The 18,355-nt window shown below is 37.8% G+C and overlaps 1 protein-coding gene across 5 annotated transcripts in view; it reads left to right on the top strand.

The window, feature by feature from the left end:
* Window positions 1–18,089, top strand: part of C1H5orf34 (chromosome 1 C5orf34 homolog) — a 44,110-nt gene extending 26,021 nt beyond the window's left edge. For 2 of the 5 annotated variants that reach the window (XM_039468645.2, XM_074386168.1), the window contains 7 exons: window positions 180–271; window positions 3,738–3,807; window positions 4,728–4,898; window positions 5,320–5,414; window positions 6,502–6,600; window positions 16,280–16,320; window positions 17,680–18,089. In XM_039468645.2, coding sequence (XP_039324579.1) covers window positions 180–271; window positions 3,738–3,807; window positions 4,728–4,898; window positions 5,320–5,414; window positions 6,502–6,600; window positions 16,280–16,320; window positions 17,680–17,873 — 762 coding nt within the window. In that variant the 3' untranslated portion in view covers window positions 17,874–18,089. Of the gene's footprint in view, window positions 1–179; window positions 272–3,737; window positions 3,808–4,727; window positions 4,899–5,319; window positions 5,415–6,501; window positions 6,601–16,279; window positions 16,954–17,249 lie in introns of all 5 variants that reach the window. The other 3 variants (XR_012513812.1, XM_074386160.1, XM_074386162.1) reach the window with 3 other exon arrangements.
* The last annotated feature ends 266 nt before the right edge of the window (window positions 18,090–18,355 follow it).

Genomic DNA, 18,355 nt, shown 5'->3' on the forward strand with positions numbered 1-18,355 from the left:
AAAACACACACACACACACACACACACAACTACATACATACATACAGGTTTTATGGGCTTTAGTTTGTTAAAATAACTACTCATCTTGTCACTATTGTAAAAACATTTCAAGGAAAAACAGCTAAGTAATAAAGGCCAAAATTTATTATTAATGAGATTTTCATTTTAACTAATTTCAGAGAGAAGAGAAAACTTACTCAGTAAATAACCTTCCTCCAGACAGACCAGGAAGTCCATTCTCTGTCTGTTCTCTAATTAAACAGGCAACAAGGTAAGTTCTTCCTATTCAATTGAATCAAATGTTATGTATCTAAACATTTTGGCACATTTTCTTGTTATTAAGGGTAAGATTAAGAATTGGCAGGTACAGGAGAGAGATCCAAGATGGCTGATCACTAGCAGCTCGGGATTGTAGCTCCCAGTGAAAGCACAAAGAACAAGAGGACGCCACACCTTCACATGAATTCTTGTTGCTCACGCACCAGGAGATTCCCAGCGGAGGAGCCCCACGGGTCGCCAGCGCGACTCTTGTGACCAGCGAGGCGGTTTTGCCGGCGCCTCGGAGCATCAGTTCTTAGTGCAGAGTCAGAAAAGCACCATCAATCTTAACGCCGCTGATTTAGTTGGCGCAGTGGGTTGCTCAGATTTCGGCGCTGAGAATCAGTAAGTTGGACGTCCACTCAGAAACCCAATTACAAAGACGGTAATTATAAAGACCACAGATGGATAAATCTACAACGAAGGGAAGAAAACAGCCAAAAAAGGCTGAGAATACCCAAGATCAGAACGCCTCTCCCTCAGCAGGGGATCCCAGTTCCTCATCAGCAACAGAACAAGGCTTGATGGAGAACGAGTGTGTTCCAGTTACAGAAGCAGGCTTCAAAATGTGGATAATGAGAAACTTCTGTGAATTAAAAGAACTTGTTCTAACTCAATCCAAAGAAACTAAGAACTTTAAAAAAAGGTTTGACGAAATGTTAACAAGAATACACAATTTAGAGAGGAATATAAGTGAATTGATGGAGCTGAAAAACACAATACGAGAACTATGTGAAGTATGCACTAGTTTTAACAGCCGAATTGATCAAGCAGAAGAAAGGATATCAGAGGTCGAAGACCAACTTGAAATAAAACAAGAAGACAAGATTAGAGAAAAAAGAATAAAAAGGAACGAGCAAATTCTCCAAGAAATATGGGACTATGTGAAAAGACCTAATCTACGCTTGATAGGTATACCTGAATGTGACGAAGAGAATGAATCCAAGCTGGAAAATACGCTTCAGGATATTATTCAGGAAAATTTTCCCAACCTAGTAAGGCAGGATAATATTCAACTCCAGGTAATACAGAGAACACCACAAAGATATTCCTCAATAAGAGCAACTCCAAGGCACATAATCGTCAGATTCACCAGAGTTGAAATGAAGGAGAAAATACTAAGGGCAGCCAGAGAGAAAGGTCAGGTTACCCACAAAGGGAAGCCTATCAGACTTACAGCACATCTCTCAGCAGAAACCCTACAAGCCAGAAGAGAGTGGGGACCAATATTCAACATCCTTAAAGAAAAGAACTTTCAACCAAGAATTTCACATCCAGCCAAACTGAGCTTCATAAGTGAAGGAAAAATAAAGTTTTTTGTGAATAAGCAAGCACTCAGAGATTTCATCACCACCAGGCCTGCTTTACAAGAGCTTCTGAAAGAACCACTACACATAGAAAGGAACAAATAGTATCAGCCTTTCTAAAAAATACCAAAAAGAGCATCAATATAATGAAGAATTTACATCAACTAATGGGCAAAATAGCAGCTAATATGAAATGGCAGTATTAAACTCACATATGTCATTTTTAATCTAAATTTAAATTGACTAAATCCCCCAATCCAAAGACAGGCAATTTGAATAAAAAACTAAAACCCATCAGTATGCTGCATCCAGACCCATCTCACATTTAAGGATACACAAAGACTCAAAACAAGGGATGGAGAAAGATTTACCAACCAAACAGAGAGCTGAAATAAATAAATAAAAAGCAGATATTATAATTTTTGCCTTTGATAAAATAGTCGTTAAAGCAACAAAGATCAAAAGAAGCAAAGAAGGACATTATATAATGATACAAGGATCAATGCCACAAGAAGAGCTAAAGATCCTAAATATATACGCACCCAATACAGGAATACCCAGACATACAAGACTAATAAAGAGACTTAGACACCCACACAATAATATTGGGAGACTTCAACATTAATATTAGACAGATCAATGAGACAGAAAATTAACAATGATATCCAGGACTTGAACTCAGATCTGGAATAAGTAAACATAATTAACATTTATAGAACTCTCCACTTTAAATACACAAAATATACACTCTTATCAGTACCACATCATATAAATTTAGAAGTTTAAACGAAATGTTGGTTGGCTCCTTGTTCGTTATTCTCTTCCCTCATTTTCTTTTGTCTCCATTATTAAGGACAATTATAGGCATACCTATATTTAGACTGCATTCTAGCCCCCGCAATAAAGCAATACCCCCATCCTCTCTCCCTCTTCCTCTTTCTCTTTCTTCCTCTTCTTTATTCTTTTTATTATTATAAAAAAAAAAAAAAAATTTCTCCACGTAATATTCTGCCTAAGTCACAGTGGGTCATAGAGGGTAACTCCTAAACTCTTTAGTTCTGTTGCTTTATCTGTAAAATGACCAGTTGGACTAGCCGATTTCATAGCTTGCTTTCAAGATATAACATTCTCTGGGTACAGCCTTTAGGAATAAACTTTCTTTAATTGTCAAAAGACCACACACTTGGAGAGGACTGGCTGGAAAGAGGAAGGGGAATTCATAGCGTCAGGGAGGTTCAGGTTGTGTTGTGTTTATGCATCTTACATTTGGAATCAGAATAAATCAGTAACAAAAAAAAAAAAAAAGAATTGGCAGGTACAATGGAAATATACGCCTTTGGTAAAATTTGTCGACGTTTTTGGTCTCATTTTTATAAAATAAGGTAATTTTTATGTCATTTATTAAGAGTACTTCTGGCTTTGTAATTTAAATATGGAGAAATATCCATATATGGTGAGCAAGTGCTGAGAGGAAGTAAGTGCCCTTTCTCTGGATAAGTGTGGCATTGTTATTGTTCTTGAAATCAAGTTGGAGATTTGATGATACATTTAAAATTTTTATATTTCTTTATTATATTCAGGGTAATAGATTTCTGAGAGTGTAATAATGATTAAGCATAGGTTGGTTCTTTGGTTCATGTGTTTTTTAAATTCTCTCAGTCTGTGGTACCCAGAAGAATGCAAGTGGATTGTTGTATTACATTATTTCTTTTCATAAATTTATATACAAGCAATTTCCAAAATAGATTTGAAGAAGCATATTTTGTAATTTGATTTCCTAGGGATAGTTGATTTATATCCCTACCATTTTTAGGCTATGTGAAACCTTCCAGGCACTGTGAATGTATCACCTTTTAAAAAGGAGTTCCTGAAAATTCTGTCCTTGGAATCATTTCATTGCTAAAAAATTAGAGAATAGCCTTACCGTAGGTAAGATTAGCACAGTAGTTCCCTTCTAGGGGCTTAAGGATTTCTGGAAGAAAAGAGTTCCCAACACATTTCAGTGGAAATGATTTACTGATCATCTAAAATGTTTTATGACAGTGAAAATGGGTTGCTAGAATTGGAAAACGTCATTTGCAAATGTTTAAGTAGTATTTTTCATGTTCACAGAATTCTTCAACATTGTGTGACGATGAGACTTTCTTTAAGCCATAACTATCGTATATGCTGCTGGAAAATGGTATGTTAAAATTAAGCAAGAGATTGGCCAGGCATGGTGGCTCACACCTGTAATCTCAGCACTTTGGGAGGCCAAGGCAGGCAGATCACCTGAGGTCGGGAGTTCAAGACAAGCGTGACCAAGATGGAGAAACCCCTTCTCCGCTAAAAATACAAAATTAGCACATGCCTGTAATCCCAGCTACTTGGAAGGCTGAGGCAGGAGAATTGCTTGAACCTGGGAGGTGAAGGTTGTGGTGATCTGAGATCGCTCCATTGCACTCCAGCCTGGGCCACAAGAATGAAACTCAAGATATTTCAAAATTGTTCTATTGTTTGTATCCATACTTCTGAATTCAAACAGCTTTCCTCTAAGTCATATGAGAAATTCTTTGTAACATTAATATTGGTTTATTCAGGAAAACACTTACCTAGTAGACAAACACTGCAAATTCAGAATTTTATGTTACAGTTTTATTGCATATGATTTTTGTTTGTTTTTGATGAAGAGAAAAGGAGATAGGGGAACTGACTGGATTTGAAATATGTAAAAACATTAGTCATTATAAATTATATTATAGTGTTCTATGTGTTCATAACTGTAAAAATAAATTCCTTAATGCTGATTTGGAGGAAATGATTCTCAGACTTTGATTTCTGTATCTATATTAATTTAATGACAAATCTATAGGTTCCTAATTTTTGTCTCTATCGGATGTAAAATTCAGAGCAGAACAGTGACTTTACAAAGATATTAGAACTGAATCTGCTTGAAAAAAAGACTGTTTTGGGTATCCATTTATGGAAAAGTTAAAATATAAGGATTTTACAATATTTGACTTCTGAATAAGAATCTAAAATTGCCTGAGAGTCATTAATATTCACTTAAACCTTGTTCATAGATAACTCTATTTCCTGCTATTTTTATTTACTTGGTTTTAGGTACCTGGAATAAATGACTGCAATATACTGCCTTTGCTTTTGAAAGAGACACTCATACCCAGCGTGGGAAGATTTCTTGCCTACTCCGATGACAGAGTACATGCTATCTTTTTAGATGGCATTACTCTAACCCTAAATTGGAATTTCAGCTCTCCTATAGAGAAGGGACAGGTGGCTATACTTCAGACTGAAATCTATTTTTTATTGGTTATCTGTAGAAAATAGAACAAAGAAAATAAAGTACCACACTATTTCAGTTCATTTTTTGAAATATAAAATCTGTTAAGAAGCTTCACTGATCTCTTTGGATTTCCTAGCGAAAATTAGAATGATTTGACAAATAGTCATTTTTATAAAGATAACTGATTATAGAGACAGCAATTAGTATTTCATTTGCTTTGATAATTACCTATATGAGTGGTGGTTAAATAACACCCATATCTCATGTAAACAACATTTAAATTGTTGCATCTTTAATGATTCCTCTACTTATTTTTTAAAGTTAATAATGAAGTTAGAATAGGTTGTTTCTGTTTTTGTTTTCAGTTCCAAATTAATAAACTTATGTTTCCACTTTACTTTGCTTCTTAAGGCAAATCAAGGTCTTAACTTAAGTTGGTGTAAGTTAACTTTTCCTGATGGACAAGATCAGTTAATTCAAGTTGAACACCCTGGACCATACGAAAGGTACTGAAAAGCAATTTTTAAAATTATTTTTATGTTTTACTTTTAACTGACAGAGAAGAAGCTATAAACATTATTTAAATGTTATATATATTTTTAGTTTTTCCATGTGGTTAATAATGAAGGCATTTCAATAGTTTCATAGTTGATAGTTGTACTGGTGTTTAGCATAACTAAATAGATGAAGTCAGCTTTAATCATTTCATTTGTATTCAAGTAACTTTTCAAAATGAAATGTGTTACAGACATACTGACTTGCTGTGGAGGTCAGCTGTGTTAACAATTAACTAACCCTCTAACCAATTTGAAATAAAGTCTGTAACCACGAATAACTAAAATTGTGTATATTTCTTTTTTTCTTTTTTTTTTTTTTTTTGATGGAGTCTCACTCTGTCACACAGGCTGGAGTGCAGTGGCAATCTTGGCTCACTGCAGCCTCCGCCTCCCAGGTTCAAGCGATTGTCCTGCCTCAGCTTCCTAAGTAGCTGGGACTACAGGCAACGCCACCACCCCCAGCTCACTTTTTGTATTTTTAATAGAGACGAGGTTTCATTATGTTCATTTCTATTGATTTAGCCAATCATTTTAGATCATTCATTTTATTAAACTTGATACTTCTTTTAGATAGTTGTATATAATTACACATACATATGCGTATAAGCATATGTGTGAATGCATTAGCAGGTGTTTTTTGGTTTAAATTTTAGTAAGCAAATACTGTTTTATTATCTGTTGACATTTTTTGATAAAATTTAATGGAACGCATTTTACTTTGAAAAACTAAAAGAATTAGAACATTTGAATTGAACTTTAAATGAAATCCAAATATCACCTTTGTTTCTTAAATGTCATTCTTATTAATCACAAATATAAGTAAATTATTTTACTCTTGATGAATAATGGAAGAAACTTGGCTTTTCTATGACCAGTGAAAAATATTTTGAAAATTGCTCAGTAAATGCTTCACTTTAATATCTTTTTCTTTATGCTTTTTTTCCCAAATTGTCTTAATGATTTTTACATTTTTGTATAGGTTTATAATGTATTCAAGTTCATTTTTTAAGTATTTCTTTTAACGTATTCACTTTAGGTATGTGACAACAGTAACATCATGGTGCAGGAGACTGACCCAGACTAGTCCCAGAGAGATGCCCACTCATTCGTCATCTTCTGTTCTCCAAGAAAATTGGTATTTTTCTTTTAAACTTAATCTGTTTGGAAGAGCTAATACTTTAAAAAAATTAAAATGTCAAATAGTAAACTGAGACTTTTTTTCAGAATAGTCCAGAGAGATCCCATTCATTTGTCATCTTGGGTTCTCCAAGAAAATTGGTGTTTTTCTTTTAAATTTAATATGTTTAGAAGGGCTAATGCTTTTAAAAAATTAAAGCATCAAACAGTAAACTGAGACTTTTTTCCCAAAAAAAATTTCTTAGTTTTGAATATGATTAACTCCTAAAGTATTTTTGGTAGCCTAAGCTTGAAGAAAATGTATTTCTAATTAGACATCTAATTTATTACATTTCATTATATTCTGTTTCATCTGAAGTTTAGAAAACTTTGCACTGAAAACTTAACATAAAAATGAGTGACTCTTTTTATGTGACAAATTCATCCTGAAAACTTTATGGAAAAATTTAAAGGGGATTCTTAAACTTTTAGTAATGTTAAAGGAAATAAAATGTTTACTAACATAAGCTTTCAGAAAAAAATTGATTTTTAAATAATTTGTCATATTAGTTACTTCCCCAAAATTAATTGGCAGATCAAATAAAGCAAGTATTTTGGTCCCTCCTGTATGCTTTTCAGTGTGCAGGGTACTAGAACTGAGCTTCAAAGCAATTTTTAGGGAAAATATAAGACATTTTAGGAAGGAAATAAGGGCAGAAGTGAAAAGGATATTTTAGCCTGTGGAAATAGAAGATAGTTTTTATGGAACATATGCTCTCTATTAGTGTATAGTGTAAGTTTTGAGGGCTAGGAATGGATCTTATAATAAATAGAAGTTATAATAAATAAATAAATGGATCTTATAATAAATAGAATGGAATTAGAAGGTCCTAAATGGAAAAATGATAGGAAGAAAGGTCATTAGAGGATTAGTGTCACTGAGAGTCTAACCTGAGTATATTGGAAGACAAGGATACCAGGAACAATTTAGGAAGCTTTTAAAGTAAGTTTCGTGAGGTGACCTAGCATAGTGTAGTGAAACAAAGTGGAAACATTAGCCAATTTTTTTTACCTTTTCCTAAGTCATTTCTTAGAACAAATCAAGTCAGATCAGTAAGTGTTATTTGAATATCTCAGGTATCTAAGGATCCAGCTTTGCAGATCCCTTATCCTTTAGCTGTAGCCTGTTTGGAAGCAGAAAAGTTGCTAAAGTAACTAGCAAAACGCAGTTGTGATGGAAGGGAAATTGTGCATGTCTACAAAACTGGTCAGTTCTCCATTGCTTAGCTGGCAATTTGTAAAATATGATCAGCCTTTTTAATTGAAAGCGGAGAACAGTCATCAATACACACTAAAAACTACAAGTAGAGATTGGTGATAGCAGCTAAAGGTGAAAGCGACTAGGAACACTAGAGGCAAAGTAAGGAAACTGAGGAGTAGTTCTATTCCCCTGGTAAAGCCTCAGGTATCTCCACTTTGGTTTTTCTTAACACAGAGGATAGGTTGAAGGAAAATACAAGATTGTACAATAAAAAGCTACCTAAGTTGTATTCTAATTTTTTCCACCACACCCTTCATTATTAGCTTATTAATTCAACTTTTTAGTCAACAAAGAGTACATGTTTCATAAGAAGTTGGTTCATTATGTGAGCAACAACATTAAAGGTTGTATCATTTCTTACAACCAGAAAAACGTGTCTTTTGTTAAAAAAGATATTTTGCAATGATGAAGAATCAGCAGGCTGTTGGAGTAAGTTGTAGCCAAGTTCTTTGCCACAGATGTTTAAAAAGATGAAATATTTCTTTTCATTCTCCCTCCATAGGCTGGAGTACAAGGGAAAAGAGTAGAAGCTGACAAGGAGGTGCATGTGATCTGTTGTAGAAAAGCCAGTAAAGCAGACAAGTCACATACCCTACTATGAAGTGTGAAGATTTTTATAGTGACTTGCATGTTTTAGACCAATGTCTACATTAATTTTGCAGAGAGCTAGTCAAGTTACAGTTAGTTGTTTGCTATTGCTCATATTTCATTCTAACTTGATAAGAAAAATGATAAAGTACACACACTTAGGGGTTCTGCTGGAATTGTATATATTCAACTCTCCACTGCATACCAGTTGCCCCAGTGTCTTTCTATAGACTATGGTAAGAGCTAATGTTCATCATGTTAATCTTCTGAGCGTAAGAAAACAATGAAATAAGTAGGTAATCTATTCCAAAAGAAATTTAATAAAAAATAATTGTTTTGACACATACTTCAACTATTTAAAAACTTGGATCTCCCATACCATCCATTCCCAAAGAATTCCATATAAATGAGGTTTTAATATATGCACAAGTACAGAAAGATAAAAAATACTTTCTTCTGAGAGAAATAATCTAGGTAGGAAGAGCAGGAAGTTAAATCGTTAAAGAGAAGATATTAAAAATAAATATGTGATTAATATAATGTTAAAGGAATTCAAGGAAGGAGAGAACACTTCTTTCACAGAAGGAATGGGATTTTTTTTTTTTTTTTTTTTTTTTTGAGTTGCAATTTTGCTCTTGTCGCCCAGGCTGGAGTGCAGTGGTGCAATCTTGGCTCAGTGCAACCTCTACCTCCCAGGTTCAAGCAATTCTCCTGCCTCAGCCTCCTGATTAATTGGAAGTATAGGCGCCTGCCACCACGCCTGGCTAATTTTTCTATTTTTAGTAGAGATGGGTTTTCACCATGTTGACCAGGCTGTTCTTAAACTCCTGACCTCAGGTGATCTGCCCACCTTGGCCTCCCAAAGTGCTGGGATTACAGGCGTGAGTCACTGTGCCCGGCCTCAGGAATGAGATTTTAATAGGTTTTTTTTTTTTTTTTTTTTTTTTTTTTTTTTTTTCTTTTCTTTTTTATTGCATTTTAGGTTTTGGGGTACATGTGATGAACATGCAGGATTGTTGCATAGGTACACACATGGCAGTGTGCTTTGCTGCCTTCCGTCCCCTCACCTGTATCTGTCATTTCTCCCCATGCTATCTCTTCCCACCACCCCACCCCCCGCCCCTCCCCCATTTCCCCCAACAGACCCCAGTGTGTAGTGCTCCCCTCCCTGTGTCCATGTGTTCTCATTGTTCAACACCCGCCTATGAGCGAGAATATACGGTGTTTGATTTTCTGCTCTTGTGTCAGTTTGCTGAGAATGATGGTTTCCAGGTTCATCCATGTCCCTATAAAGGACGTGAACTCATCGTTTTTGATGGCTGCATAATATTCCATGGTGTATATGTACCACATTTTCCCTATCCAGTCTATCATCGTTGGGCATTTGGGTTGGTTCCAGGTCTTTGCTATTGTAAACAGTGCTGCAATGAACATTCGTGTGCACGTGTCCTTGTAGTAGAATGATTTATAATCCTTTGGATATATACCCAGTAATGGGATTGCTGGGTCAAATGGGATTTCTATTTTTAGGTCCTTGAGGAATCGCCACACTGTCTTCCACAATGGTTGAATTAATTTACATTCCCACCAACAGTGTAAAAGTGTTCCTATTTCTCCACATCCTCTCCAGCATCTGTTGTTTCCCGATTTTTTAATGATCGCCATTCTAACTGGTGTGAGATGGTATCTCAATGTGGTTTTGATTTGCATTTCTCTGATGACCAGTGATGATGAGCATTTTTTCATATGTTTGTTGGCCTCCTGTATGTCTTCTTTTGTAAAGTATCTGTTCATATCCTTTGCCCATTTTTGAATGGGCTTGTTTGTTTTTTTCTTGTAGATCTGCTTTAGTTCTTTGTAAATTCTGGATATCAGCCCCTTGTCAGATGGGTAGACTGCAAAAATTTTTTCCCATTCTGTTGGTTGCCGATTCACTCTACTGACTGTTTCTTTTGCCGTGCAGAAGCTGTGGAGTTTGATTAGGTCCCATTTGTCTATTTTGGCTTTTGTTGCCATTGCTTTTGGCGTTTTGGTCATGAAGTCCTTGCCTACACCTATGTCCTGAATGGTTTTGCCTAGATTTTCTTCTAAGGTTTTTATGGTATTAGGTCTGATGTTTAAGTCTTTAATCCATCTGGAGTTAATTTTGGTGTAAGGTGTCAGGAAGGGGTCCTGTTTCTGCTTTCTGCACATGGCTAGCCAGTTTTCCCAACACCATTTATTAAACAGGGAGTCCTTTCCCCATTGCTTGTTTTTGTCAGGTTTGTCGAAGATCAGATGGTTGTGGGTATGTTGTATTTCCTGTGAGGCCTCTGTTCTGTTCCATTGGTCTATATCTCTGTTTTGGTACCAGTACCATGCTGTTTTGATTACTGTAGCCTTGTAGTATAGTTTGAAGTCCGGTAGTGTGATGCCTCCCGCTTTGTTCTTTTTGCTTAGAATTGACTTGGCTATGCGGGCTCTCTTTTGGTTCCATATGAAGTTTAAGGTGTTTTTTTCCAGTTCTGTGAAGAAGGTCATTGGTAGCTTGATGGGAATAGCGTTGAATCTGTAAATTACTTTGGGCAGTATGGCCATTTTCACGATGTTGATTCTTCCTAACCATGAACATGGAATGTTTCTCCATCTGTTTGTATCCTCTCTTATTTCGTTGAGCAATGGCTTGTAGTTCTCCTTGAAGAGGTCCTTTACGTTCCTTGTTAGTTGTATTCCTAGGTACTTTATTCTCTTTGTAGCAATTGTGAATGGCAGTTCGTTCTTGATTTGGCTCTCTTGAAGTCTATTACTGGTGTATAGGAATGCTTGTGATTTTTGCACGTTGATTTTGTATCCTGAGACTTTGCTGAAGTTGTTTATCAGTTTCAGGAGATTTTGGGCTGAGATGATGGGGTCTTCCAGATATACAATCATGTCATCTGCAAATAGAGACAATTTGATTTCCTCCTTTCCAATTTGGATACCCTTTATTTCTTTTTCTTGCCTGATTGCTCTGGCTAGAACTTCCAGTACTATATTGAATAGGAGTGGTGAGAGAGGGCATCCTTGTCTAGTGCCAGATTTCAAAGGGAATGCTTCCAGTTTTTGCCCATTCAGTATGATATTGGCTGTTGGTTTGTCGTAAATAGCTTTTATTGTTTTGAGATACGTTCCGTCAATACCTAGTTTATTGAGGGTTTTTAGCATAAAGGGTTGTTGAATTTTGTCAAAAGCCTTCTCTGCATCAATCGAGACAATCATGTGGTTTTTGTCTTTGGTTCTGTTTATGTGGTGAATTACGTTTATGGACTTGCGTATGTTGAACCAGCCTTGCATCCCTGGGATGAATCCTACTTGATCATGGTGGATGAGCTTTTTGATATGCTGTTGCAATCGGTTTGCCAGTATTTTATTGAAGATTTTTGCATCTATGTTCATCATGGATATTGGCCTGAAATTTTCTTTTCTTGTTGAGTCTCTGCCGGGTTTTGGTATCAGGATGATGTTTGTCTCGTAAAATGATTTGGGAAGGATTCCCTCTTTTTGGATTGTCTGGAATAGTTTCAGAAGGAATGGTATCAGCTCCTCCTTGTATGTCTGGTAGAATTCAGCTGTGAACCCATCTGGACCTGGGCTTTTTTTGGGTGGCAGGCTCTTTATTGCTGCCTCGACTTCAGACCATGTTATTGGTCTATTCAGGGTTTCGGCTTCTTCCAGGTTTAGGCTTGGGAGGTTGCAGGTGTCCAGGAATTTATCCATTTCTTCCAGGTTTACTAGTTTATGTGCATAGAGTTGTTTGTAATAATCTCTGATGATGGTTTGGATTTCTGTGGAATCTGTGGTGATATCCCCTTTATCGTTTTTTATTGCATCAATTTGGTTATTCTCTCTTTTCTTTTTTATTAATCTGGCTAGTGGTCTGTCTATTTTGTTGATCTTTTCAAAAAACCAGCTCCTGGATTTATTGATTTTTTGAAGAGTTTTTTGTGTCTCTATTTCCTTCAGTTCTGCTCTGATCTTAGTTATTTCCTGTCTTCTGCTAGGTTTTGAGTTTTTTTGATCTTGCTCCTCTAGCTCTTTCAATTTTGATGATAGGGTGTCAATTTTAGATCTCTCCTTTCTTCTCATGTGGGCACTCATTGCTATATATTTTCCTCTAGAGACTGCTTTAAATGTGTCCCAGAGATTCTGGTATGTTGTGTCTTCGTTCTCATTGGTTTCGAAGAACATCTTTATTTCTGCCTTCATTTCATTGTTTATCCAGTCAACATTCAAGAGCAAGTTGTTCAGTTTCCATGAAGCTGTGCGGTTCTGAGTTAGTTTCTGCATTCTGAGTTCTAACTCGATTGCACTGTGGTCTGAGAGACTGTTTGTTATGATTTCTGTTCTTTTGCATTTGCTGAGGAGTGATTTATTGCCAATTATGTGGTCAATTTTAGAGTAGGTGTGATGTGGTGCTGAGAAGAATGTATATTCTGTGGATTTGGGGTGGAGAGTTCTGTAAATGTCTATTAGGTTTGCTCGTTCCAGGTCTGTGTTCAGGTCCTGGATATCCTTGTTGATTTTCTGTCTGGTTGATCTGTCTAATATTGACAATGGGGTGTTAAAGTCTCCCACTATTATTGTGTGGGAGTCTAAGTCTCTTTGTAAGTCATTAAGAACTTGCCTTATGTATCTGGGTGCTCCTGTATTGGGTGCATATATATTTAGGATCGTTAGCTCTTCTTGTTGCAGTGATCCTTTTACCATTATGTAATGTCCTTCTTTGTCTCTTTTGATCTTTGTTGCTTTAAAGTCTATTTTATCAGAGATGAGAATTGCAACTCCTGCCTTTTTTTGCTCTCCATTTGCTTGGTAGATCTTCCTCCATCCCTTTATTTTGAGCCTTTGTGTATCCTTGCATGTAAGATGGGTTTCCTGGATACAGCACACTGATGGGTTTTGGCTTTTTATCCAATTTGCCAGTCTGTGTCTTTTGATTGGGGCATTTAGTCCATTGACATTTAGGGATAGTATTGTTATGTGTGAATTTGATGCTGTCATTTTGATGCTACCTGGCTGTTTTGTTGGTTAGTTGATGCAGATTCTTGATTGTGTTGCTGCTTTTTTACCATTTGGTGTGTTTTTGGAGTGGCTGGTACTGGTTGTTCCTTTATATGTGTAGAGCCTCTTTCAGGAGTTCTTGTAGAGCAGGTTTGGTGGTGATGAAATCTCTGAGTGCTTGCTTGTTCACAAAGGATTTTATTTTTCCTTCACTTATGAAGCTGAGTTTGGCTGGATAGGAGATTCTGGGTTGAAAGTTCTTTTCTTTAAGGATGTTGAATATTGGCCCCCAGTCTCTTCTGGCTTGTAGGGTTTCTGCTGAGAGATCTGCTGTGAGTCTAATGGGCTTCCCTTTGTGGGTAACCCGACCTTTCTCTCTGGCTGCCCTTAGCATTTTCTCTTTCATTTCAACCCTGGTGAATCTGACGATTATGTGCCTTGGGGTTGCTCTTCTTGAGGAATATCTCTGTGGTGTTCTCTGTATTTCCTGGATTTGAATATTGGTCTGCCTTGCTAGGTTAGGGAAGTTTTCCTGGATAATATCCTGAAGAGTATTTTCCAGCTTGGATTCATTCTCTTCATCACATTCAGGTACACCTATCAGACGTAGATTAGGTCTTTTCACATAGTCCCACATTTCTTGAAGATTTTGTTCATTCCTTTTTGCGCTTTTTTCTCTGTTCTTGCCTTCTCTTTTTATTTCATTGAGTTGGTCTTCGACCTCTGATATCCTTTCTTCTGCTTGGTCAATTCGGCTGTTGAAGCTTGTGCATGCTTCACGAAGTTCTCGTGTTGCGTTTTTCAGCTCCATCAATTCACTTATTCTCCTCTCTATGCTGTCCATTCTCGTCAGCAGTTCGTCCAATCTTTTTTCAAGGTTCCTATTTTCTTTGCGATGGGTTAGAACATGTTCTTTTAGCTCATTGTAGTTTCTTACTACCCATCTTCTGAAGTCTGATTCTGTCATTTCATCACCCTCCTTCTCCATCCGGTCTGGTTCCCTTGCTGGTGAGGAGTTGTGATCACTTTTAGGAGGAGAGGTGTTCTGGTTTCGGGAGTTTTCATCCTTTTTACGCTGGTTTCTACCCATTTTTGTGGGTTTATCCACCTGTTGTCTGTCTCTGTCCCAGGGAGTTGGAGCTTTATGAGTTTCCCTTGCACTACTGCCTTTTTTGATTTTTTTTTTTTTTCAGGTCGGACCCGCCCAGCTAGCAGCACGCCTAGCCTCTGCCTGCCCGCAGGGGCTTTGCTGAGCTGCTGTGGGCTCCGCCCAGCTGCCCTGAGCTCTTCCCTGTAGTCCTTTTTATATGGGCGTAGTTAGAACTGTCTGGGCAATGGTGGCCCCGCCTCTGTTATGGCGGACTCTCTCTGTTGTGGCAGGTTGCCTCGGCAACGGCGGGTTGCCTCGGCAACGGCAGCCTGCCTCTGTAGCGGTGGAGAGTCTCAGTAATGGCGGAAGCCCCTCCCCCACGGAGCCGGACCGTCCCGGTTCAGCTGTGCTTGGTTTGAAGGGCTCAACCCAGAGGGTTTCCAATTACTGTTTTTGTTTTCGTTGTTGCTGGGGGTGGAGGGGTGGGACCAACCGAGCCTGATCACCTGGCTCCCTGACTCAGAGTCTTTTCTTTTAAGTTGAACGACCCCGCGTTCCGGTCGCTTGTTGAAAAGGCGCCGGGATCTCCCGTGCTGCGACTCACGGAGTCGGCTCGAACCGCGGCGCCGGCTCCTGGCGGATTTTTTGCCTAGGAATCTCCTGGCCTGACTCGCTATTTCAGATGAATGGGCTATTCTGCCGTCTCAAGGCTCTGCTCACCAGCTAAGAGGGCTCCCAGACCAGTGGCTTTTGTACAGAGAACCGCAGCAACAGGGAGTGGTCACAGCAGCCGCGCGGGCGGAATCAGCCCCGCGGGGGCCAAAACAGCCGCACCGGCTGGGACTGCGACGCTGGCGACCCCTCTGCCTGGGTATCTCCTGGTCTGTGGGCAATAAGAGTTCGTCTGGAAATGCAGCGTCCACTCACCCTCTGCACTTTCACTGGGAGCTGAAGTCCTGAGCTGTTCTTAGGCGGCCATCTTGAAAGTCGGATCTTTTTTTTTTTTTTTTTTTTTTTTGAGACGGAGTTTCGCTCTTGTTACCCAGGCTGGAGTGCAATGGCGCGATCTCGGCTCACCGCAACCTCCGCCTCCTGGGTTCAGGCAATTCTCCTGCCTCAGCCTCCTGAGTAGCTGGGATTACAGGCACGCACCACCATGCCCAGCTAATTTTTTTTTTTTTTTTTTTTGTATTTTTAATAGAGACGGGGTTTCACCATGTTGACCAGGTTGGTCTCGATTTCTCGACCTCGTGATCCACCCGCCTCGGCCTCCCAAAGTGCTGGGATTACAGGCTTGAGCCACCGCGCCCGGCCGATTTTAATAGGTTTTTAAAAGTTTGAGTAAACTTTAGGGAGAAAAGTAGAGTGTATGCCAGGTTAATACTAAGAAGTAGTGGGAAGGCCCGTTATCCTCAAACGTCAAAATTTGGTATACAGATTCCTCGAAGTGGATTTACAAGGGATAGACTTTTATTCACTTACCTTTAAAGGCACTCAGTAAGTATCAGTTGAGTCAAGTTTATCTGTTGCTACATAAAGGTAATATAAAGAGAATTCTTCTGCATTCTTCTGTTTAAAATTCTAACCTTTATGAAAAAAAAATTCAGGTATGCTTATGTGAAATATCATGAATATAAAAGAATCAGACAACTGTATGAACTTTTTTTTTTCCTTGCACAGGTCTGTTGCTTCTGAACTTGAAAAGATACAGAAGTTTAACTGTATCCTTTAAACAGAATGCACTGTCCTACATGATTACTCTCTTTCATTCTAGGCTTAATTCATGACTTCAGTACTTTGTTAATATTAATCTATACTTAATATATTCCTGAGCTTTATTGAGTCAGCAAATACTTAAGATTGTAATTTCAGATGTATCTTGTCTATAGAAGGTATAGCATGTTTACATTTATACTTTTCTTTGAGTTTAAATTGAGCAAAGAACAGCAAATTGAAGTTAAGTTCTCCTTTGGGGAATTTTTCACTTACATAATTATATTCTAAATTATAGCTGTTTAAGACCTCTTTTTTTAAAAATGAAACCTTTCGTTCTATACATTCTCACCCAATTCATCTAAATTTGTTTTCTCCTGTGATTTTTCTCTAATCTTATTCAGATAATAGATTCTGTAGTGAAGAACAGGCTTTTCACTCTAAATCTTTTTAAATTAAAAATAGACACTACACAGATTCCTTATAATCCTCTCATCCATACTCTTTTTTTAATTCCCGTATCATTTCTTCACATAAAGAAATGATACTGGACAGGCGCAGTGGCTCACACCTGTAATCCCAGCACTTTAGGAGGCCAAGGCAGGTGGATCACCTGATGTCAGGAGTTCCAGACCAGCCAGGTCAACATGGTGAAACTCCGTCTCTATTAAAAATATAAAAATTAGCTGGGCATGGTGGTGCACATCTGTAATCCCAGCTACTAGGGGGGCTAAGGCAGGAGGATCACTTGAACCTGGGAGGCGGAAGTTACAGTAAGCCAAGATTGTGCCACTGCACTCCAGCCTAGGCAATAGAGTAAGACTCCATGTCAAAAAAACAGAAATGTTACTGAGATTTTAATTATTTCCTCCTTGCAACCAAACCTCCACCCAAACACACATATACACTCTCTTATCTTTCCCCCTCCCTTATGCAGGTATTGATCCACTTACGACCTATGCAACTTATGACCATTCAACTTTACGACCACAATCGCTAGCCACGACTGCTCCGCGTCTGGCAGCGCAAACGTTGCCCAACTGGGCGTACGACAGTGCGGACCAGCTTCTGGCAGCACTACCATCTCCGTGTGCACCATTTCAACTGTACATATAGCCTACTCAACTTACGACCAAATCGTATTACGACCATTCCGCAGACCCGACTGTGGTCGTAAGTCAAGCAGTGCCTGTACTGTAAATAGTTTCTTCATCTACAAGGAGCAGACTTGATAAGCTATATAGTTCCAACTCTATTATGAATCCAAGAGGTCTTCCAGTTATGATATTTTAATATGAGGCCTATGAATATAAAGATGTTTATATAATGAAAAATGTGGGGCAAGTCTCCTTAACTAAGCAACTTAGTGCTACTAGAGAATAGTGGTATCCTAAACCAGATTTCTAACAAGAAAAATGAACAGTCTTCTGATGATTATAAACCAGGATCTTCAGAAACCTTGCCAGATGAAGTTAATGAAAACAAAGTATTAATAGCATTGAAGAAAACCTCTGAAATCCTTCAAGATATTGACTGTCTTCTCTCAAACTCTAAAAAGTGAAAAATTGAATTATTATAATATATTATTAAAGTTTAAGGATATTATTTCAAATGAGACTGGTATAAAATTACTAGTAAGCCAAGATATTGTATGTATTACCCCTGCACGATGATTATATAAGAATTGACATTTAACTTTGGAGGCATTTTTATTTAACTTGTGCATTTTAAAAATATGTATTTATATTTTATTAATAAACTATTTTGAAGTTTTGAACTGTTTCACATTTAATTCTTATTTCAGATTTGCAAGAAAAAAATTGTAAAGTTATAAGGTTGTTGCTGTTTTTATTTTGTGAAACATTTAATCTTCAGGGTTTTTTTCATTTTGTTTTTGTTGTTTGAGACACAGTCTTGCTCTGCCACCTAGGCTGCAGTGCAGTGGTGCAATCATAGCTCAATGCAACCTTGAACTTGTTGGTTCAAGGGATCCTCCCACCTCAGCCTCCCGAGTAGCTGGAACCACAGATATGCACCACCACA

Source organism: Saimiri boliviensis, chromosome 1 (assembly GCF_048565385.1).
Source record: "Saimiri boliviensis isolate mSaiBol1 chromosome 1, mSaiBol1.pri, whole genome shotgun sequence".
NCBI lineage: Eukaryota > Metazoa > Chordata > Mammalia > Primates > Cebidae > Saimiri > Saimiri boliviensis.